The 23,758-nt window shown below is 43.8% G+C and overlaps 1 protein-coding gene across 1 annotated transcript in view; it reads left to right on the top strand.

Annotated features, from left to right (window-relative positions):
* Positions 1-23,758, top strand: part of MMP20 (matrix metallopeptidase 20) — a 45,582-nt gene that overhangs the window by 16,722 nt on the left and 5,102 nt on the right. Inside the window, exons 7-8 of the mRNA XM_008690151.1 lie at positions 8,738-8,874; positions 9,772-9,928. Of these exons, the coding sequence (XP_008688373.1) occupies positions 8,738-8,874; positions 9,772-9,928 (294 nt within the window). The remainder of the gene's footprint in view (positions 1-8,737; positions 8,875-9,771; positions 9,929-23,758) is intronic.

Consider the following 23,758-nt stretch of genomic DNA (forward strand, 5'->3'; position numbering starts at 1 on the left):
TCAGGAAACTTAAATAGAAGTAAATTTAAGATTAGTGTAATAAGGAAAGAGAAGAATTATAATTTGATTAAGCCTTTTGGGTTTGAAATTAATGTGGAAGTTTTCATTAGAAGACAGGAAACGGTTTTTGGTGACAGGTTTTCTAGTTGAAGTAGGTCTACTAACAACGATATTAGCTTTTTGTTGGCTGAAAGACTGATGAATGGTGAGAGGTGGTGAGTAATCATTGGAAAAAACCCAAGGAGTTTGGAAAAGTCATAGAGGGGTGAAGGAGAACTGAATTTTATGTTTTGTGTTCTAAGGTTATGTTCAAGAGCTGGAATGAAAGTGGAGACCGTGTTCATTTTAAGTTAGGCATCATTACGTGAGGAACAGTTGTTGGGGTCATGTTGTGGGAAATAAAAATCCAGCAAAAATTCTCCCAGTTAAAAGGCACTTACTAGAGTGGATTAGGGACCATTATTCTCACTGATTAGAATTAGTGTGAACCAGCAGGGTTGTCCCACCACTGGGAGAAAGTGATTGTGGGGTCACAGACAGCCACTGGGAAGCCTCAGGTTTCACAGGGCTCGGTGCTCATGGGACAGGACAGTTCTGCTCCCCAGTTCTGATGTGGGGGGTCCTCCCACCACCAAGCAATTCTCAGACTCCAGCTGAGTGCCCTACAGTTCAACTCAATTCTGATGCCATCCACCCGGAGGTAACGTCCGCCGACCCCACAGGTTAAGGGCTCCGTCCTACAAGACTGGCCTCCACTTCAGATGCCAGTTCTGACTGATGGGTTCCCATAAGCCCCTCCTTAGGTTTGACTGGTTTACTAGAGCAGCTTACAGAACTCAGGAAACCCGTTCAGTCACTAGATGAAGTTTATCTTCAAAGGGTGTAACTCAGGAACCGTCAGAGGCAGAGATGCCCGGAGCAGCGGATGGGGGAAGGGAGCAAGGCTTCCATGCCCTCCCTGGGTGCAAACCCCCCCATTGGCACATCTGCATGTGTTCACCAACCCAGAAAATTCCCAAAACCCCCTCCTTTGGGGTTTTTATGGAGGCTTCATCACAGAGGCATGACTGATTAGATCATTGGCCGTTGGCGACTGATCCAACCTCCATCCCCTCTCTCCTGCCTGAAGGGGGTGAGGTGGGTGTTGGGACTGAAAGTTCCAACCCTCCCATTATCTGGTTGTACCCTCCAGTAACCGCCCCCGTCTGGAGGTGCTTTCCGTAAGTCACCTTGTCGACCTAACAAAGGACACCTTTATCCCTCTCATCACTGGAAATTCGGAAGGTTTTAGTGGCTGGGTGCCAGAAACCAGGAGAAAGACCAGATATGTATTTCCTACTATAAATCACAATATCACAGATCTATTAGCATTTTGATAATTAAGGCTGTGGAGTAAAAGTCTGCAGGGAGAGGCCTACCTGTGATGCTACTCTTCCAATAATGAGGTTGTGGGAAAGGGTCAAGCTTCAAGCCACATGTGTTTTGGGTGTCTTCTCCATCAGTTAAGTGATCGATAGCAGACCCACAGATATAAATAATATGGATTTAATTCATGCCTATGTGCAGAAGTGAAGGAATCCTGGGTATGTGGGTGATATCAGGAGTCACCATTGTTAGGCCTAAGTAAAGCTTGAAGTAAAGAAGGCAACAATCTTTCCATGTCATTTTGGGTGAGAGCACAGATGCTGCAAACAGCCTGGTAGACCAGCTAGACAGAGTGTTAATGTTTGACTGGTTATATTATTTCCTGTCATTGGGTAGAAGGGAATTAATAAAAAGACACCCGCTACAACTATTTACTCGAATGAAGTAAAGCTGAGACTGGCATCCGGTCTTCGGTGGTGTAGGGAGGTCATGGGTGAAAGCCAAATTGGGCCAGTTTACCAGTTGCAGCTAGACAAAGCACAATTAGTGGAATGAGGTCGTGATTAAGGCCAAGTATGCGGATTTGTTGGAGATCTCATGCCTTTTCATTAGATAGCCCGGCTCCGCCGCCTGCTCCACACGGGCCCACGAGCCCCTCCTCCTCTTTGGACTGAGGTGCTCTGATGTCACAGCGACTTCCCTGGGAGCCGGACTCACTGTGATAAGCACTGGGTTATCACACCCTCACAAGGGCCCCGTGAGGCAGGAATTACTGCTCCCTTTCCACTGGAACACGGAGCTAGGGAGGGCTGGAGCTGGGACCCACGGCCACACGAAGACCCTCCGGAGCCCTGGCCCCCCACTCTCCTGCCTCCCAAGCTGCCATCGCAGCAAGAATCCCATGCTCCGTAGCTCTGATCCCTACTAGCCAACACCAAAAAGTCCCAGAGTGCTGGTGAAGCCTGGGCAAAGAACAAAGAGTTCTTTCAACCCTCAGCGACGATGCAAACCGCAGGCAGCGGGGAGACCTCGGGTCCGGCCTGGAGTTCCCCGTCACCAACAATAACCTGTTGAGGAGACATTCCCACGAGTGGGCGTCATCTCCACACGGGGTGTTTCCAAAGCAGGACAGGGTACAGCGCCCTTCCCGGTCACCGGGACCGCATCCTGCTGTCCGCCACGCGTAAAGGTACACGGGCACAACCGAGCGTTGTGTTTGAAGACAAATGGGCATCGACTACACTACGGTGAAAGTTGCAGATACCTACCCCTTACATGGACCTGTATCTGTACGTTTAACGCACGTACATCGGTTCTTTCCAGTAGACGGTGGGAGAGTATGGCTGTCCCACATTCCTCAGGCTGTTAGGGAAGAGGCGAAGCGAGTGGGTAGAACGACAGCCACTCCAAACTGTAGTTGCCCCTCTCAGATGATCGTGGGTTTTACCCAGTTGAATTTTGCCCATAAAATCAAGAATATCACAATCAGCGGTAGACCTCAGAAGTATAACAGCATTTTGCACATGGGGTAAGTGTAAAGCCGACTGTGTTCAAATCCTTCATGTTGGAGAGAAGAAAGGTGCGCCCTGTCTGTGTCTCAGCCCAGCAGACGCTCCTGCCTGCCCGCCGGGTCTCCGGGTCCTAATCCAGAGCCATCCTGTCACTCATGCAGAACTGGGCCACCTCAGACAAGCACTGCAGTTCAACTCAAAGGAACTCGAGCCTCTGACTGGTATGTGTTTGAGTTTGTGAGGAAAACGCGGGGCAGCGGGTCCTGTGCTCCAGGCCCTCTCCTGCCAGTCAGATAAACAGCCACAGGGAGAAGAACGTTCTTAGACCATCTACGTGCCTCGAACACGTTGGATAGGCTGGTCCACATTCTGTTCTCTTCTCAAAATATCTGTCAGTAGCTAACGGTCACGTTTTGGAAGATGTTGTGTATCTTCGATCAGCAAAGGAAAGCATTTTTAAGGCTATGCAGTCGGAAAGGAAGACGAGGATGAAGAGGGTCCTGAGGAGTCGCCATCTTTAGTGCAGGAGATGGTGCAAAGGAAGAGTCAAAGACAGCAGACGGGAAGTCAAGGAGACTTGCTGGACACAGAAACTCTGTGTTAGATGTGTCGCGTTCAAGGCGGTGACGATTCTAGCGGGTTCTGTAGCAGTGGGCCGGGGCTCAGGGGCGCCCACAGCTGGAGGCTCATGGATTTTAGAAGCTCCCACGCGGAGGAGGCAGGTAAAGATCTGAAAACAGACTCTAATAATACTAACTGACGTTTCACAATCGCTCACAACGTGCTGAATCTTGCGCGTGTTACAGATACTCATTTGATCCAGCGTTACTTCCCCAGCTGTAGCTTTAACCCACTTGGCATTGGAGACAGGATCCCTTCATGGAGCTTTCCCAAACGGATCAGCAGTGCAGGGCGCCGGGGTGGCTCCGTCGGCTGAGCATCCGACTCTTGACTTCGGCTCAGGTTGTGATCTCAGGGTCGTGGGATTGAGCCCCGCGTCGGGCTCCAGGCCGCGTGTGGAGGCTGTTTGAGGTTCTCCTCTCCTTCTGCCCCTCCCCCTGCTCATGCACACTCTCTCTTTCTGTCTCCCTCTCGAATAAATAAATAAATCCTCAAAGTGATCAATCTGGAAAGGGATGCTGGGACCATCAGACTGAGGACTGAAGAACAGGGACAGAGTGGCCAGGACGATTTACGTGTGTCATTTCAGAGGAGTCACGAGGGGGCGTCCAGGTCCAGGGAGTGAGTGGAAATGGTGATACAGACCATTCACCTGAGAGCCGTGTTAGTGACAAAGAGAGGTTCGTTAGGATCACAGCTGGAACGGGCAGCAGGGTCTGAGGAGGAGTTTCCAAAACTGGAAACTACCTGGACATGTTGGGAGACAGGACTAGGAGCGGTGGAGAGACGGAAGTGCAAGGCGCTGGGGGAAGGAGGAACAGTACATCCGTCACTCCTACTCCGGGACAGGACTCCGGGATCTGGCATTTGGAGGGTCCACAGGATTGAGCAAAGCGCACACTGAGGGGGACATCGTCCTCCTTCGGTCTCCTGGGGACGTGTCTCCGCTGGTTGTAAGACTGCATCACGAAAAGTCAACAAGCGGCAGTGTATTACTTAGACGGAGTCTGGGTTATATATTAAGAATTCAGACAAGGAGGCGGAGGGTGTGTTACGGTCCTTGATTCGTTTGCTCTCCTCTGAGCTCCTTCCTCCTGGCTAGGTTTGGGGCCCTTCACAGGTTATGGCTTCTGCACATGGGCGTCCCCGGGATCCTCCAGTGGGAGAAACACGAGGTGCAGCTCTGACTATTTTTAAGCACCGCTACGTTTGGGTTTTTAATTCTGCGAGCTGTGTTTCTCTGGGGCTCAATGAAATGAGTGACAGGTTTGATGTCTTGGCCTCCAAAGCCGTCTGACCTAAGCAGCCCTGGCTGGTGAGCCCCCAGAATGAGTGCGTGTCAGCCAAGACTGCGAGTGTTTGTACTTCACGGTTTCCACTGACAAAACTTTTATGTCAGTGAGGCACATTTGGAAAGACACTTAGTGCTTTGGTAAACTCTAAGTCTTACCGATCACCGATCATCTGTAGAATGAAAACATGTCTTTCTGCAGAGTATCTACGAATTATTGTAAGAGTAGTCGAGAGCTTATAAACATTTTCAGATGCATTGTCTGAATTCCTCCTTCGAAGTATTAGCACACACATTATTAGTATTCCCACTTTTATTTGAAAGAAGGAAACCAAGTCTCAAAAATTGAGTGACTCACACAAGGCCACACATCCAATGATAACACCAGGCTTCGAGCTCCTAGCGAGAGATAAGCAGCAAGAAGAGAGATCCCTCCTCCCCCTGAAACTAAGGAGCGGAATGAGCGAGAACAGAGTCCAGGAGAGTAAAGGGTTGAAGACCATGAACCGTGAAGGTCCCCCCTCGGCTCCTGCCGAATCCCCCGACGGTCCAGCAACGAGGGGGTGACGGGCTCCTTACACAGGTGGGGGGTGAAGATGGTTGGGGACAACACAGGAAGAACAGAAGTTGGGCAAATGTGGGTCACATCCCCTGGTGTGCCGGGCGCCCCGTAAGCCAGAGGACAGGAAGACAGATAATGATGAGGCTGCCCCAGGTGAAGGCTACCAGGGAACTAATCTCAAACTTGAATAAGCTGCTGTTCTTTGAGAAAAGAGATAGAAAATTTCAGAGAATATGAAAATCAGTAATCTTATGATTTCCTTTCACTCCCTGGCACCCATTCATTGAGCCAACGAGTATTTATTGAGCCCTGACTGTGTGCCAGGAACAGCGATGGCTCCTGGGAGCATGGAGATAAACAGCACAGCTAAACATCTAATCAGCAGATCCCTACTATCAATAGGCACCATTGTCTCGCCCTCCTTATCAAAGATCAGCTGACAGACCTCCGATAAAGTGCTCACGGATCTCCATGACCCATTGACCCATTCCCACACACCCCGCAGCTGCTCTCTTCCAATAAGTTCACAGATTGGTTTTCTTTTTACTTATTTTTTACATCCATTTACAGATGTATTAGGAGGTTACAAGCTATACTTGGGGTTTTGGGTCAATTTTAACCCATTTATGTTTGTAACCAAAGCGCCAAGCTTGTAAATGCTCTGGGTATGTTCATTACCCACCATTAGTATTGAAAATTTTCATGATTACAATTTCTTCTGGAATCTGTGCTACGTTCCGTAAGTGATGGACAGTTTTTTCTTCGACCTTGTGGGCACAGTTTATACATTTTAATACATCATAACACTGTTTAAACCAGGGTTCCTTGACTTTGGCACTACTGATATTCTGAGGCAGACCAGTCTTTGTTGGGTTGGGTTGTCCCAGGCACTGGGACACGTTGAGTGGCCTCCGTGGCTGGCTTCTCCCGCTGGAGGCCAACAGCACTGACCACTCCCGGTGATGACAAGCACGACTGTCAGCAAACATGGCCAAATGTCTCTGGGGGCACGAAATCACTCTTGGCTTAGAATGACCACTCCACTTCCCCTTAGTCCTCACAGTTCCTGCCATGTCTTAACTCAGGGTTGATTTGGAAAGGAATTTTAGATTCTACGATGTGTGCAAAGTTCCAAAAGTACACTTCTGGTGTGCAGGAGCTCTTAATCATGACGTCTTCCCAGCTCTCCTACTGGGTGGTGCGGGACATCCACGCCCTAACTGCCAGTGAAAGAAAGGGTTTGCATTTGCCTAGAGCCACCTTTCGATTTTTAAATGAAAAATGAAAGCAAATATTTCCCCGCGTTCGGGTGCCCGAAGTGAAAGCAGCTGGAAGTCGCCGTACCTCATCAGAGACGTGATTCAGATAGGGCCTCGCCTGCGGCCTTCCTCACCCCACCATCACAGCCCCTGAAATGCAGCTCGGTGCCTGGGTCAGCATCCAGCGCAGTGACAGGAAGAGTCAGCATTTCAGAACCATGTATTGAATTAAGTGAAAGACACTTGCTTATGGATTTCTCATCAGGTTCCCAATTAATGCATTGTTATCAAAAATCAGATGGCAGGCTGTGGACACGATGCGCTTATCTGTTTTCGTTACCCAGAGCTGCGGGGTTCCCCAGACCGGTGCTCATGTTGTGGTGGCAGAGAGGAAGGAGAAGGGGCAAGCGGTCCCTCACGCCTTCAGAAAAGCCTAGATCTGACGAACGGGGTCGAGCTATGAACAAGGAAAGCGGAGATAACAAGGCGGGATGAACAAGGGGATGGGATCAGGTGGAAATGATTATTGAGACAGCTGCCTTCGAAGCCGGCTCTGTCTGCCCCTAACCGCCACATGACCTTTGGGCCCACCAGCCTTCCTGAGCCTCGGTGTTTCATCCGTTAACACAGACATTCTAGAGCAGGCTGTGAAGCGTAGGGTGTGGGACGGGCCAGCACACCTGCCACGGACGCCTGCCACCCCGTGTATCGTGCATGGTGGGTGCCCAGTCAGCGGGTGGGTGAGGCCTGGGCAAATTATAATGTTTAGAGTGGACAGTATCTAGCTCTATGGCACTTCATGGTTTCTAATCACTTTCCTGTGCATTCTGTCCTTGGATCCTCGGAATGACCTCCTGAGACAGGGCAGGTATTATTATTTGCATCTAAGAGATCAGTAAGACTGAGCTTGGAGGTGCCGGTCAGAGTTAGAGCTCAAGCCTACGTCTCCTAAAGCATGGCGGTCATGATGCCGCGTAGGGCACGAAGACATGTCTCTCTCAATAAAGCTCTTTCAAATTCATCATCCGCTTACAAGGCCCCACCTGGGACACCTTCCCCAAAACCCTGAATGTGGTGGAATTTCCCTCCTGCGGGGTATGCTCTGTGTTCACATCCTAAACTTGACTGTGTAGCACTGGTCCTGTCTGATTGTAATCCTAACTGCCTAATCACGCACCTGTCTGCACTCCTGGGTTCTAAGCTCCCTGAGGCAGGACTGGGTCTCGTTCAGTGTCTCATCTACCACAGTCCCTGCTGACAGGCACTCCGTAAATATTTGCTAGATTAACTGAACAGGAAAACTCAACGTAAGATTGATGAGTTCCTATAGTAACTACCCAGAAAATTAAATGTCGAAATTCATTATAGTTTCCCTATCCACAAATTATTTTAATGTATAGAGTCTATTTTCTACAGAGTCAAGTAAACTTGTATTTTATAAAAATGATTTTCACTTCCAAAATTCAAAATGGACCCCATTTACATTGACTATTTCACCCCAATACCCTTATGATACTGCCACCGTTGTTTGGAAATAATTTTGGATGAGTGGAGGGATGAGTTGCTAAAACTTGAGTTAATCTGTGTGTACCAGATTTTCTGTTAACTAGCCATCCATTTCAAGGATAGAAGCACTTTCAATAGATTCAATAGATAACTTTCGATATAACTGATAACTGTTAATGTTCTTGCCAGCTTCGTTGGGAATAATTCCCAACCACAAAAGTTTGGTGCAATTGTCATACTCATAACGTCCCAGGATGGTATGTTATCTTTGTGAGAATTCAGTTTTCGAAAGATCAGAATGGGAAGAGGACATTTATATCAAGGGATCCTGGGACTGGAAGGGGCACAGCTTAAATGTGTGAAACACAGCTTAACTCCTGGCTGGATCCTTCTGTGTTTTGAACGTCCTTATGTAAGTGAAGGAAAGGGGATTGCAGGGAGGCGCAAAGAGCAAAAGGGAAAAGAACTGTATACTAAGGTCAAACACTTACGCTCTCCTTAAAAACGAGGCAAGGGCAGGAGGCGTTGAGAAACGGCCCCTGAAGTGTGGCTTGCAGAACACGCCGTTCCCCGTCCCACACAGGATCTGAACCAACCCTCGCTCTTGTGGATTGTCCCGCAGGATTTTCTGGCGTCGGCAAGTTCACGTGATGGCGGGGATCCGACCCAGCACCATCACCAGCTCCTTCCCCCAGCTTATGTCCAACGTGGACGCGGCTTACGAAGTGGCCGACAGGGGCACCGCTTACTTCTTCAAAGGTACCCTACGGATCCGTGGGGGGCAGGATGGCAGGCGCGGCGCCCCACATGCTGGCAACGTCTAGCACTGGCAGCGCTGGGTTGGGGACCGTGGCACGCGCTCCGGGCACCCCTTCTCAGGTCGGCATGAAATGCCGCTCTGCTGTACCGTAAGAACGGCAGCAAGGGCCACGACTCTCACAGTGTTCTCAGAGCCAGGGACACCGCGGTCAGTGACAGCACCCCGGGGCTACTGACCCGGTCCCTGCCCCTCAGGGTGGCATGGCGTACCCTACCGAGAGCCTCTAGTCCACAAAAGCCAACACGGAACCCCATGTGAGGAGAACGGTGCTCCCAAGCAGCGGGAGTGGAAAGACACCTGCGACTCTGGGAGGTGGGCGCGGTGTCAGCCTCTGGCTCCAGCCCTTTTCTATTAGAGTGACTGGGAATTATCTAACTGCTCTGAGCAACCTCAAAGACGGGACAGTGGCTGGCCAACGGGCGCTGTCCGAGAGGTGGCACCTGTCCGTTTTAGCGTATTTTTCTTGAAGCTGAGGGATGAAGGTCCAAGGCTAGCCCTAGCTTGCACATCACAGCATTTGTGTATCGCATGCCCCTTCTCTCCCACGCGCATATATGAGACTCAAATGAGGTTATACACATGAAAAGTATCTTGAAAAAAGTTACTGTGTGAAATTTAAGGCACAGCTGTATCAAAATTAGTGCTTTCCTAAGGCATCACTGGAGATGTTTGCCTCCAGAGTAGTTTTCATTGTATAAAAGCTTATATATTGGGTTACAGCCATGGCAACTCTCCCATAAACTACTCCCACTTGGGATCCTGCCTAGAAATCCTCAAGAGTGAAGTCCACCGCCGAGTGGTACAGAGTTTTTGTAAACTCTGATTTCTGTTTTCAGGCCCCCACTACTGGATAACAAGAGGATTCCAAATGCAAGGTCCTCCTCGAACTATTTATGACTTTGGCTTCCCAAGGTATGTCCAGCGAATAGATGCTGCCGTCTATCTCAAGGATGTGCAGAAGACCCTTTTCTTTGTGGGAGATGAATACTACAGGTATGGCTTTTCTCCTTTTGATTGTCCAGATGTATTCAATGGGAAGAAAAAATCCTTTTGCAGAAAAGAGTGCAAAGCAAGTTTGCAAGAGGCCCATTGACTCCTCTTGGCCATTGGGGTGCCATTTACTCATGGTCGACATGGTCTCTAAGTTAGGAAGCCACCCAAATAAGTGAAGCATTCATTCATGAATTCCATCATTTGCTCTCTAGCACACGAAACATCGTAATCCTTCATGCGTTTATTAACTGGAGCTCCAGTGGCCTAAGAGTAGACACAGCTTCCCCAAATACATTGCTAGCCACAGGGAATGCCTCGGGGTAGAACTGACTCCCTGTTATGTGGATACCAATGAATCCCAGAATACTCTGATTTTGTGCAAAATGGATGTGGTCATGACTGTGGGGCTCTTTGAAGGAAAGTTCTGCTGAAAGAAAAAAAGCCCTTACTGCTAAGTCCTTTCATCAGACCCAGAACATGAAGACTCTTCTTACCCAAAGTGGATACATACACAGTCATCCTGCCCATCTTGCAGACCTGAGTTAGGTGCCATCTGTCATCGCCGTGCCCAGGGTCACACCACATCCCACCTGCTGGGTTTCTGTCCTTAACTGACTCATGTGAAGGGTGAGAAAGCTCTGCCTCTGCACGCCTCCCCCCTACTCCCAGCTCTCACGTCCACTGTGTTTGCTCATCTGAACCTCAGAAGAGAGAAGTAAAACAAACAGATTCTAAGCATTTGGCTATGTTACATACTTTAGGTCCATGATAGGATCTGGTTGGAAGCAGGAGAGTGCCCAACTTTGGTCCAAGGGCTTTCGTTTTATTTTATGTCAGTTATTTATGTTTCTATTTTAATTCCAGTTAGTTAACATACAGTGCTGTTAGCTTCAGGTGTATGATAGAGCGAATCAACACTTCCATACATCAGCCCGTGCTCATCATGACAGGTGCACATCTTCGTCCCTATCACCTGTTTCCCCATCCTCCCGCCCACCTCCTCTCTGGTCACCATTGGTGTGTTCTCTGGAGTTCAGAGTCTGTTTTTTGGTTTGTCTCTTTCTTTCTTGTTTGTTTTGTTTCTTAAATTCCACATATGTGCAAAATCATGGTATTTCTCTTTCTCTCACTTATTTCACTTAGCATTATACCCCCTAGCTCCATCCACATCGTTGCAAATGGCAAGATTTCATTCTTTTTGATGGCTGAGTAGTAATCCATTGTATATATGAACCAAGTCTTCTTTACCCATTCATCTGTCAATGGACATCTGGGCTCTTTCCATAATTTGGCTATTGTTGACAATGCTGCTATAAACATCAGGGTGCATGTACCCCTTCAAATTCATATTTTTGTGTCCTTTGGGTAAATACCTAGTGGTGCAATTTCTGGATTTTAGAATAGCTCTAATTTTAACTGCTTGAGGAACCTCCATACTGTTTTCCAGAGTGGCTGTACCAGTTTGCATTCCCACCAACAGTGTCAGACGGTTCCCCTTCCTCTGCCTCCTTGCCAACACCTGTTGTTTCCCGTGTTGCTAATTTTAGCCGTACTGACAGCTGTGAGGGGGTGTCTCATGTGGTTCTGATCTGTATTCCCTGACGGGAGTGCTGTGGAGCATCTTCTCATGTGTCTGTTGGCATCTGGATGTCTTTTCTGGAAAAATGTCTATTCGTGTCTTCTGCCCATTTTTTCATTGGATTACTCATTTTTGGGGTATGGAGTTTAATAAGTTCTTTATATATTTTGGATACTAACCCTTTATCAGTATTTGCAAATATCTTCTCCCATTCCATAGGTTACCTTTTAGTTTTATTGATTGTTTCCCTCTCTGTGCAGAAGCTTTTAATTTTGAAGAAGTCCCAGTAGTTTATTTTTGCTTTTATTTCCCTTGCTTCTGGAGACATTTCTAGCAAGAAGTTGCTATGGCTTATGTCAAAGAGGTTGCTGCCTGTGTTCTCCACTAGGATCTTGATGGTTTCCTGTCTCATATTTAGGTCTTTCATCCATTTTGAATTTATTTTTATGTATGGTCAAAGAAGGTGGTCCAGTTTCATTCTTCTACACGTGGCTGTCCAATTTTCCCAACACCATTTGTTGAAGAGACCATCTTTTTTCCGTTGGATATTCTTTCCTGCTTTGTCGAAGATTAGTTAATACATAGTTGTGCGTCTGTTTCTGGGTTTTCCTGTTCTGTTCTATTGATCTATGTGTCTATTTTTGTGCCAGTAACATCCTGTTTTAATTACTATAGTTTCATAATATAGCCTGAAGTCCAGAATTATGACACCTCCAGCTTTGCTTTTTTTTTTTTTTCAAAGTTGCTTCGGCTATTCGGGGTCTTTGTTCAAGCTCTGTTTTAAAAAAAATGCTGTTGATACTTGGATAGGGATTGCATTAATTAATTTTGGTCAGAAAGACATTTTAATATTTGTTCTTCTAATCCATGAGCATGGAATGTTTTTCCATTTCTTTGTGTCTTCAATTTCTTTCATCAGTGTTTTATAGTTTTCAGAATACAGGTCTTTCAACTTCTTAGGTAGATTCCTAGGTATCTTATTGTTTTTGGTGCTATTGAAAATGGGATAGATTCCTTAATTTCTCTTTCTCTTTCCGTAGAAATACAACAGATTTGTGTACACTGATTTTGTATCCTGCGACTTTACTGAATTCATTTATCAGGTCTAGCAGTTTTTTGGTGGAGTCTTTTGGGTTTTCTATATATAGCATCATGTTGTCTGCAAACAGTGAAAGTTTGACTTCTTCCTTGCCAACCTGGATGAACTTTATTTCTTTTTGTTGTCTCATTGCTGAGGCCAGGACTTCCAGTACTGTGTTAAACAACAGTGGTGAAGGGCACCAGGTGGCTCAGTCAGTTAAGCGTTCAACTCTTCATTTTGGCTCAGGTCGTGATATCGGTCATGAGATTGAGCCACACATTGGGCTCCATGCTCAACGGAGAATCTGCTCAAGATTCTCTCTCCCTCTCCATGTGCCCCTCCCCCTAGAATAAATAAAATCTTTAATTAAAAAAATAACAGCAGTGAAAGTGCACATCTGTTCCTGACCATAGAGAAAAAGCGCTGTTTTCCCCACTGAGGATGATATTAGCTGTGGGTTCTTCATATGTGGGCTTTAGGATGTTGAGGTATGTTTCCTCTATCCCTGCTTTGTTGAGGGTTTTTCTCATGAATGGATGTTGTACTTTGTCAAGTGATTCTTCTGCATCTATTGAGAGGATCATATAGTTCTTATCCTTTCTTTTATTAATATAGTTTATCACACTGATTGATTTGAGAATACTGAGCCATCCTTGCAGCCCAGGAATAAATGCCACTTGATCGTGTTGATTGTGGTGAATAATTTTTTTAACATACTGTTGGATTCGACTTGCAGTATTTTATTGAGAATTTTTACATCCATGTTCATCAGGGATATTAACCTGTAGTTCTCTTCTTTGGTGGGGTCTTTATCTGGTTTGATATCAGTAATGTTGGCCTCATAGAATAAAATTGGAAGTTTTCCTTCCTTTTCTGTTTTTTTAGAACAGTTTGAGAAGAATGGGTATTAAGTCTTCTTTCAATGTTCGGTAGAATCCCCCTGTGAACCCATCTAGTCCTGGACTTTTGTTTGTTGGGGGATTTTTGATTACTGATTCCATTTCTTTGCTGGTTATCAATCTGTTCAAGTTTCGTATTTCCTCCTGTTTCAGTTTTGGTAATTTATGTTTCTAGGAATTTATCCATTTCTTCCAGGTTGTCCAATTTGTTGGCATATGGTTTTTCACAATATTCTCTTACAATTGTTTGTGTTTCTGTGGTGTTGGTTGTGATCTTTTCTCTCTTATTTGTAATTCTATTTATTTGGGTCCTTTCTCTTTTCTTTTGGTAAGTCTGTCTAGAGATTTATTAATTTTTTCAAAGAACCAGCTCCTGGTTTTATTGATCTTTTCTATTGTTTTTTTACTTTCTCTATCATTTATTTCTGCCCGAATCTTGATTATTTCCCTCCTTCTGCTGGCTTTAATCCTCTTGTTCTTCCCCCAGCCCCTTTAGATGCAGATTAGGTTGTGTATTTGAGATTTTTCGTGCTTCAGGAGGTAGACCTGTATTGTTATATGCTTTCCTCTTAGAACCGCCTTTGCTGCAGCCCAGAGGTTTTGGACCATTGTGCATTCACTTTCATTTGTTTCCATGTATTTTTAAAATTTCTTCCTTTGATTTCCTGGTTGACCCATTCATTGTTTAGTAGGATGTTCTCTAATCTCCATGTATTTGTGGTCTTTCCAATTTTTTTCTTGTGATAGACTTCAAGTTGTGTAGTGTTGTGGTCTGAAAAGATGCATGGTATGATCTCGATCTTTTTGTACTTGTTGAGGCCTGATTTGTGACCCAATGTGATCTATTCTAGAGAATGTCCCATGTGTACTCGAGGAGAATGTGTATCTGCTGTTTTAGGATGAAATGCTCTGAAGATATCTGTGAAGTCCATCTGGTCCAGTGTATCATTCAAAGCCATTGTTTCCTTGCTGATTTTCTGCTTAGATGATCTGTCCATTGCTGTGAGTAGGATGTTAACGTCCCCTACTATTATTGTATTATTATCAATGAGTTTCTTCATGTTTATTAATTGATTTATATATTTGGAGGCTCCCCCAAGTTGAGGGCATAAATATTTACAGTTGTTATATCTTCTCATTGTATTGTCCCCTTGATGGTTATATAGTGCCTTTCTTCATCTCTTGTTACAGTCTTTGTTTTAAAGTCTAGTTTGTCTGATATAAGTACTGCTATCCTGGCTTTCTTTTGCATGAGGGATGGTTCTCCATCCCTTACTTTCAATCTGCAGAAGTCTTTAGGTCTAAAAGGAGTCCCTTGTAGGCAGCATATAGCTGGGTCTTATTTTTTTTTACCCATTCTGACACCCTATGTCTTTTGATTGGAGCAGTTAGTCCATTTACAGTCAGAGTAATTATTGATAGATATTTTATTTGGTGCCATTTTATTACTTGTTTTGTGATTGTTTCTGGAGATTTGCTCTGATCCTTGCTTTGTCACTTTCATGTTTTGCTGATTTTCTTTAGTGGTATATTTGGGTTTCTTTCTCCTTATTCTTCATGTTTGTTAGTGACTGTGATTTTTGGTCACCATTAGGTTTGTGTATAACCTCTCGGGCGTACAGCAGTCCATATTAGGTGGATGGTCATTTAAGTTTGAACCATTCTTTTCTCCTCTCCTCCCCATGTTTTAGGTATATGTTACTGTATTTTATGTTCTTTCTCTGTGAGTTGCTTGGCTGATTATTTACAAAAAATATTCATTTTTACTGCTTTTGTGTTTCCTGCCTTTATACTGTCACTTTTGGTCTCTCCTTTCCACTCAAAGAGGCCCCTTCGATATTTCTTGCAGGGCTGGTTTAGTGGTCATGAACTCCTTCAGTTTTTGTTTGTCTGGGAAACCCCAACTCTCCTTCTGTTCTGAATCATAGCTTTACTGGCATATCACCTATTTTCATAACTACTTCTATGGCATAAAATAAATTCGTAAGTAAGTACGCGTGATCTTCTTCCACCTGACTGGTATCTTCTCCAGTCTGGCACTGAGGAAACAATATACCTGGAGAACAGATCTTTTGTGAAAAGGAAAATTTATTTCATAGAAATGAATGCCCAACAAACGTAGACCCTGCTGACTCCAGGCCACTGAGAGCCCTGGGAGCATTGCTCAGAGTATCATGTGGTGTCCTGACTTGTCACTTCCAGTCCAATGATTAAACCACTAAGCCAGCTATTTTTCTTTCAGAACTTCCTCTCTGGCTTCCTGATGGTAATTCATTTACTAAGTTCCTATGGCTGTTGGGCAGATTCCCCCAAGTCTTTCTTTAAGATAAGGTGGCTGTAATTACAGTGCTGACATACAGGAAGATAGGTATTGAGAAACCCAACTCCCATTGTGGATTTTCAGAGAATGAGACTGAAAGATGCACGTATAAGCATGTGTGTGGGAGTGTGAGGGCATTTATGTTATGATTATTCAGTTAATTTCTCAAAGGTTGCTCACAGCCTGACTCTCACTGGGGGGATTATCCACTGTCCCATTATTTCAGTTCTGCTTTCATTGCCTGGTCTTTGGACTAATCTACCATCCACCAGCAAAGCATGCGCCTCCAGCCGGGCGGAAGTGAGGCTTAGCAGCCAACACAGGAGGCTTGATGACAGGTTTTTAATTCTCTGTAAATGTAAGTTGGGGAGGGAGAGCGTCTCTGATTTTAACGAGGCCTGATGCCCCCCCTGAGGAAATCACAACACACCTTTACAAACAAGTTTCTGTGAGTGTCTATTAAGGAAAAGTCTTAGTGATCTGGATAAAACAGATTCATTAAAAAGTTGGTCCAAGAGATTAACTCAAATATCAAAGACTCATTTTGATATTAAAGGAAGGAAACCACAGTAGGCACTTTTAAAATTAACCTTCCCAGATTCTAGAGAGCGGTAAGCGAGTAACATGTGTAGACACACGAGCACAGAGCCTGGCACCTAGTAGGTGCTCAAATAGAGTCACTGTTCAGGAATCGTAGGAACTCATACGTAATCAACAAACACCTGCTTCAAAAGTTGTGGTGATTAACAAACGATCATTTCAACCTCAATAATTCTCTGAGCAGCAATCCAGTCAAAGAGCCGCGCAAAGGGAATTTCCTTTTGAAAGACGGAAGGCCCCAACATTGCACGGAAACTCCTGCTTTTGGCAAAGCATAGACAGTCCCTTTACCAGAGAGGGTCCTCTGTCGTACGTACTCCAACACACTGGTTTCTACTCTAAAGAATAAGGTGAACGGCCTCGATCTACAGCTTAGAAGTTCAGAAAAGGCTGTTGTTAGCCACTCCATTCACGAAGCCCTCCCCTGCAAACTCCACACCCCCGTTTTAGCAGAGCCTCACATGTAGGACATCTTACTATCCCATGAAGCCATGTGCTGCTTAGAAATTATGTTCAGCTGTTGGTAAGAGACCCGCAAGTAACTGTAGCTGAAACGCATAAAGGTCTGTTTCTCCCATATGCGTAACACGTCCGAAGTTTAACAGACTTAGAGCTGACACGGCGAGTCCACGGTCACTAGTGACCCAAGTTCCTTCTAACATTTTGCTCCGCTGTTAACATGTAGATGCCACTCTCGTGTTGCCCTAAGACTCGAGTGGCCAGTGAAGTCTCGGTCATTACATCCTGTTCTAAACAGGAAGAAGGAGGAAATGGGAGGAAAAACCAAAGGAGACAGATGTTCTGTCAGTGAACCAGATGGCCGTACTCAAAGACACACAAGGCCAGAGTTATAGACCAAGAATTCGACTGACAACGTGTTAGGACTTACTTCCCTTAGTTGTTCCTCACGACCTTCTTCGGTCCTCACGTGAGTTCAGTCTGTGACACAATGACGTGTCGACGGAACCAGTTTAGTGAGTGATGGGCCATGGGGAAACTATTGAAGACCTTCCCCCACTGAGGCTGAGGGTTGTCTTGGGACCAGGGTGGTTCGGGCTCTAGGAGTGAGAGCCCACATGTTGGTGCAGTGGTGACGCCCAGGGGAGCAGCCACAGAGAACTACAAGGTGAAATCCGAGGGGAGCTCTACCATGCTGACAGCACCACGCTGGCACCACACGTGCTACATGATGTGCTGCTTAAGCTTCAACAAGGGCTTCTTCCCCGTACGTCCATTGGCTTTTGCTCCTCCCTTTCCTCTTCCTGGCAGGCCCAAACAACCCAGCCAGTTTTTCTTTCTTTACACGACTTCCATTGCCTTTGGCTAATTTCTCCCTGTAGATATTCTCTCTTGCTTACCAACAGCAGAGCAGTAGCTCTACCAGGGAGTTCCTGGGGACTGGGGGTGCCAACAACTCCATCATCCTTGGAGGTAGTCAGTGTTCTCTGAATTTTGTATAAAGTGACGTCCAAATCTATGAGCCCCAGCCCCTTTCCATCCCTAAGTCACTCTTTCTATGCAGACAGACTGGAGGCATGATTGATGCAAAGTAAGACACATTCTCTCCCGCCTGGATGCCCCAAGTATACTGAAAATTGATCTGTTTATTTAAAGATTTTATAGTTGGTCACCATAGAGAAATAAGTAGTAGGTAATAAAAATAAGAAAGATGACTAGAGTTCAAAATCTTCTTTCTTAATCTTAAATTTTTAACTGCATTACCAAACTACCACTTTCAATCTATGTATATTGGGCATGATTATGTGTCAGGCTCTGTACTAGGACCTTAACACTCAGAGCACAGAGTTTGCTGCCTGGGAGTGTGGGCAGGAGTAACGGAGTGCTCACCTCAACTCTCACAGCCATCATCGGGCAACATGGATTGCCTTTCTGTTTTGGTTTAATCATCTTCAAAAAGGAGGCAGAAAGAGCATCTGCTTCATTGGGCTGTGGGAATGGATGAGAAAACTGTGAGACGCCCATCACATGATAAATAGTCAGTTCGCAGTGGGGCTACCCACGCTCAACAAGGCCTACAGTTGAAAGTACCTGCACAGGGAAATAATTAAGAGCAGTCAAGTGCGACAGGTGCCCTGAGACAAGACTGGATGGAGATCAGTGGGGCAAAGCAAAGAGGAAATGGCCAACACTAGTAAAGATATCAAGAAAGAACCCCCGGAGGAAGTGAGGACTGCTCTTCATCTTGAGAAGGGAGTAGGAATTTCCCAGGCAGGAGACAGGAGGGCGGTGTGGCTTCCAGGCAGACACAGCAGTTGAAGCAAAGGCACTGGGGCATGAAATAACGTGTGTATGTGGGGAAACTTCAAGAGTTCAGCAGGATAGCAGCGTGGGCTAGAATGAGAGACGTGGCCCAGGGAGAAGCAGGATGTCAATGATGAAGTGCCTATACCTTTCCAGGGAGACCAGTGTGAATTTATAGAAAAAGAGGGATATCTTTAAGTGTCCTAAATAAGCAAGTAATCCAGGCAGGTTTGTGTTGTAAAAATATCCCTCCAAGAGCAGTGTGACAAGATGGGAAGTCGGCTAAACCGGAGAGGCCAGAAAGTTGTGGGCAACATCTGCAAAGTGCTCAAAGAAAAAGCTCTCAACAAAGAATCCTACATTCAGCTAAACTATCTCAAAAATGAGTCCAAAGAAGACATTCCCAGATAGACAATAACTAAGAGAATCTGTTGCTAGCATACCTGCCTTACAAGAAATACTAGAGAAAGTTCTTCAGGATGAAAGCAAGTGCCCCTAGACAGTAATTTGAATCCACATTAAAAAACAAAACAAAACAAAAACAAACAAAAAAACAAAAACAGAGCACCAGTAAATGTAACTATGTAATCATGAAAGATAGTATAAAGATATGTTTCCTCCCTTTCCTTCTCTTACCTCATTTTAAAATTAACTATTTGAAACTGCATATATGTAGGTTTATTATTCATATATATAAAATTATACCATTGGGCCTATAACATTCAGAAACATAATCTTTTGTCAGCACATAATAACAGCACAAATGAACTGGGTGTAAGGAAAACAGTATTAAGCTAGGGAAATGATATCAAATGCTAACTCAGATTCACAGGAAAAGCAAAAGAAAACAGAAATGATAAATAAGAAGTTTAATATATCAAAAACTATAAATATATACTTTCTCTCCTTCCTTCTCTCAGCTTCTTAAGAAGACAGATATTAAAATTGTATAAAATAGTAATTAGAGCAATGTATGTTGGGGGTTTGTAACATAGACAGATGTAATATGTATAAAAACAACACCATCAAAGGAAGGGACAAGAAATAGACTTGATAGGAGTAATGTTTCTAGGTCTCCCTGGAATTAAGTTAGTTTAAATCTGCAGCAGTTTCTGGTAAGTTAAGGAATATATGATATGCTCCCTAGCAACCACTAAGGAAATCACTTTTTAAAAATGTCATGACAAAATAATGAAAGAAATTAAAATGGTACATTGGAAAATTTTCAGTAATGCAAAAGAGAGCATTAAGGAGGAAAAAAAGGAACCAAAAAGACATGAGACATGTAGAAAACAGAAGGTAAAGTGGCAGATATAGATCCAATAATATCAATAATACTAAATGTGAATGGATTAAACAGTATAACCAATGACAGAGATTATTAGACTGGATTAAAAAAAAAAAAGAAACCAAGACCCATCTCTTTGCTATCTATAGGAGACACATTTTATATTCAAAGATACAGAGAGATTGAAAGTAAAAGGATGGAAAAAATATCTATCACGCAAACAGCAACCATAAGAAATCTAGAGTGGCTTTGCTAATATCAGGCAAAACAGACTTTAAAATAAAAAGGGTTACTAGGGATTCAGAGGAACATTTTTTAGTGATAAAAGAGTTAGTCTACCAAGAAGATTAAACAACTCAGCAACAGACACTCAAAATGCATGAAGCCAAAACAAGAACAAACAAACAAACAAAAAAAAACTGACAGAAATGAAGGGAGAAGACAACAACTGAATAATAGTATTTGGAAACTTCAATACCTCACTTTCAATAATGAATAGAGCAACTAGACAACAAGATGTATAAGGAACAGAAGCCATGACGAGCACTATAAACCAATGAGACCTAACAGGTGTATATAGAACACTTCACACATTCTTCTCAGGTGCTTATGGTGCATTGCCCAGAAGAGGTAACAGGCTAGGCCACCACACATGTCTCCATAAATTTAAAACAACTGAAATCATACAAAATATCTTTCCTGATCACAATGAAACGAAGTTACCAATCAACATCAGAGGGAAAACTGGAAAATTTACAAACATATGGAAATGAACGTACTCTAAAACAACCCATGTGTCAAAGAGGAAATCACGAGAGAAATTAGAAAATACTTAAAGATGAATGAAAATGGAAACCCAGTATTTGAGAACATACGGTTGCAGTGAAAGCAGTACCCAGGGAAATTTATGTCTCTAAATGCCCATTATAAAAAGATCTCAAGTCAATAACCTAACCTTCTACCCAAGACACTGGGTAAAAAAAGCCAATGAATCCTAAGGCAAGTGGAAAGAAGGAAATTATAAAGATATGGTGGAAATAAATGAAGTAGAGAATATTATAAGCAATTTGAGAAAATCAACAAAACTAAGTTTTGATCTTTGAAAAGATCAACAAAATTGACAGATTTCTCACTGGGTTGACCTAGTTAAAAAGGGAAGACTCAGATCACTAAAATCAGAAATGAAAAAGGGAACATGACTACCAAACTTACAGAAATTAAATGGACAATAAAGGAGCCCTATGAATACCTGTATGCCAGTAAATTTGATAAATGAGCTGAAATGACAAATTCCTGGAAAGATACAAGATGATGAAGCTGAGTCAAGAAGAAAGAGCTGAATTGACCTATAACAAATGAAAAGGTTTTATTCATAACCAAAAAAATTATCCATGAAGAAAAGCCCAGGCCTACATGCCTCAGTAGTGAATTCTACCAAAACATTTAAAGAGGAATTAATGCCAATTTTTCACAAACTCCTCTAAAACACAGAAGAGGAGGGCCATTCCTCAACTCATTTACGAGGACAGCATTACCCTGATACCAAAACCAGACGAAGGCATCACAAGAAAATAAAACTTCAGAGCAGTATCTTTTGTGAATATGGATGCACAAACCCTCCAAAACTAGCAGACCAAACCCAGCAGCACATAAAAGGGACTACACACCGTGACTAAGTGGTCTCCCCAGGCATATAAGGTTGGTTTAGCTTCTGAAAATCAATTAATGTAATACACTATATCAATAGAATAAAAAACAAAAGCCATATGATCATCTCAATTAATGCAGGAAAAGCCTTTGACAAAATCCAAATCTGTTGCAAAATAAAAACTACTAAACAAACTAGAAACAAAAGGACACTTTCTCAACCTGATGAAAGGTGTCTATGAAAACCCACAGCTGATCTCATACTCAGTGGTGAAAGCCTGGATGCCTTCCCCCTAAAATCAGCAACAAGACAAAAATTTTCACTCTCACCACTTCTATTCAACATTATACTGGAGGTTCCAACCAGGGCAATTAAGCAAGAATGAATAAAATAAAAGGCATTCAGACTGGAAAGGAAGTAAAACCACTTTTATGTCATGTGGTTTTTTTATATAGAAAAGCCTAAGGATTTCTCTAAAAAAAAACCTATTAGAACTAGTAAGTTCAGTAAATATGCAGAGTAGGAGTTCAGTATGCAAAAATCAATTTTACTTCCATACACTTCAATGAATAATCCAAAAATGAAGAAAATAATTCCACTTATTATAGTATCAAAAAGAAAAATACTATTTAGAAATAAATTTAACAGAAGAAGTGGAAAACTTTTAGCCTGAAAACTACAAAACCCTGTTGAAAGAAATTGAACGATCTAAATGGAAAGACATCTCGTGTCCTTGGATAAGAAGACTTAAATTTTTTTTTAAGATCTTATTTATTTGAGAGAGAGAGAGAGCATGAGCACAGGGGAGGGGCAGAGGGAGAAGCAGACTCCTGCTGAGCAGGGAGCCCCATGAGGGACTCGATCCCAGGACCCCTGGATCATGACCTCAGCGGAAGGCAGATGCTTAACTGACTGAGCCACCCAGGAGCCCCAAGCCTTAATGTTTCCTAGATGACAATACTCTCCAAATTGGTCTACAGGACTCAACGCAATCCCTATCAGAATACCATTGGTTTCTTTGTAGAAATTGACAAGCCGATCTTAAATTCGTATGGAAACTCACAGGACCCAGAATAACCAAAATATCTCGAAAAAGAGGAACAAAGTTGGAGGACTCAGACTTCCCAATCTCAAAACTTACTACGAAGCAATAGTAATCAAGACAATGTGATACGAACATGAAGATAGACATATAGATGAATCAAACTGACAGTCCAGAAATAAACGCACATATCTATGGTCAGCTGATTTCTGACAAAGATGCTGAGGCTGTTCAATGGGGAAAGAATAAAATGAAGAAGTAAAGCAGAAAGAAAGGAATACGCAAGAGTTCTGTTTTGTACACGTGGACTTTGACACTCTAGTGAAACCCAAGAATGGAAATGTCCAGAGAGTTCTCTATTCAGGTCTTGAACTCGCAGAATTCAGGCTGGCAACACAAATTTGCTTTCATCAAACAATCGGCTGGTAACTGAGGCCATCGCTACTTTTCAGCACTGTAACATAGTCTTGTTTCAGAATCCTCGTAGGCAGGGTTCCTAACCTGCATCTGGGATAGTACGGGGCAGCTTCTCACTCTTCTCCCCTCCCATCCCTGACCACTCGCCCTCTCTAGTGCAGATCACAAAGGCCCCGTCCTCCCTGAAAGCCATGTAGTTCCCAGCTAGAAGTCGATTATGAATCTCAAAGGGGATTCTGGGTTTCTATTTTACTAGAAAGGTCTCCTTGAAGAAACTTCCTGAAAACATATATTTTAGATACCTTATCAGTAATTCCCCTTTTTGCCATCCTTTCTCACATTTTCCTTAAGCATCCTTTCACAGACACAACTCCCCATTTGGTAATTCAAAGGAGGCAGGATGGGGTCAGTTTTGCCACTGATGTATGATAGAAATCATCGTAATTGACACACCAGAAATGCCTAACAAATCTAAATTCGGAGCATAAGATTAAACTATATGCAGGCACTTTACCAAAATACTCCCCAAGCCCTTAGATGACCAAAGTGGAGAGTAAGATAATATATCTGAAAAAAAAAAAAACACTTTACATCGATGGCACTATGACATTGCCAGTAAAGGTTAACTGCAAGTAATGATTCCTGTAATATTTATTCCCACTAATCAATATCCAATGATGAAACAGAAGCCCAT

This window comes from Ursus maritimus, unplaced genomic scaffold, assembly GCF_017311325.1.
Source record: "Ursus maritimus isolate PB19 unplaced genomic scaffold, ASM1731132v1 scaffold_16, whole genome shotgun sequence".
Taxonomy (NCBI): domain Eukaryota; kingdom Metazoa; phylum Chordata; class Mammalia; order Carnivora; family Ursidae; genus Ursus; species Ursus maritimus.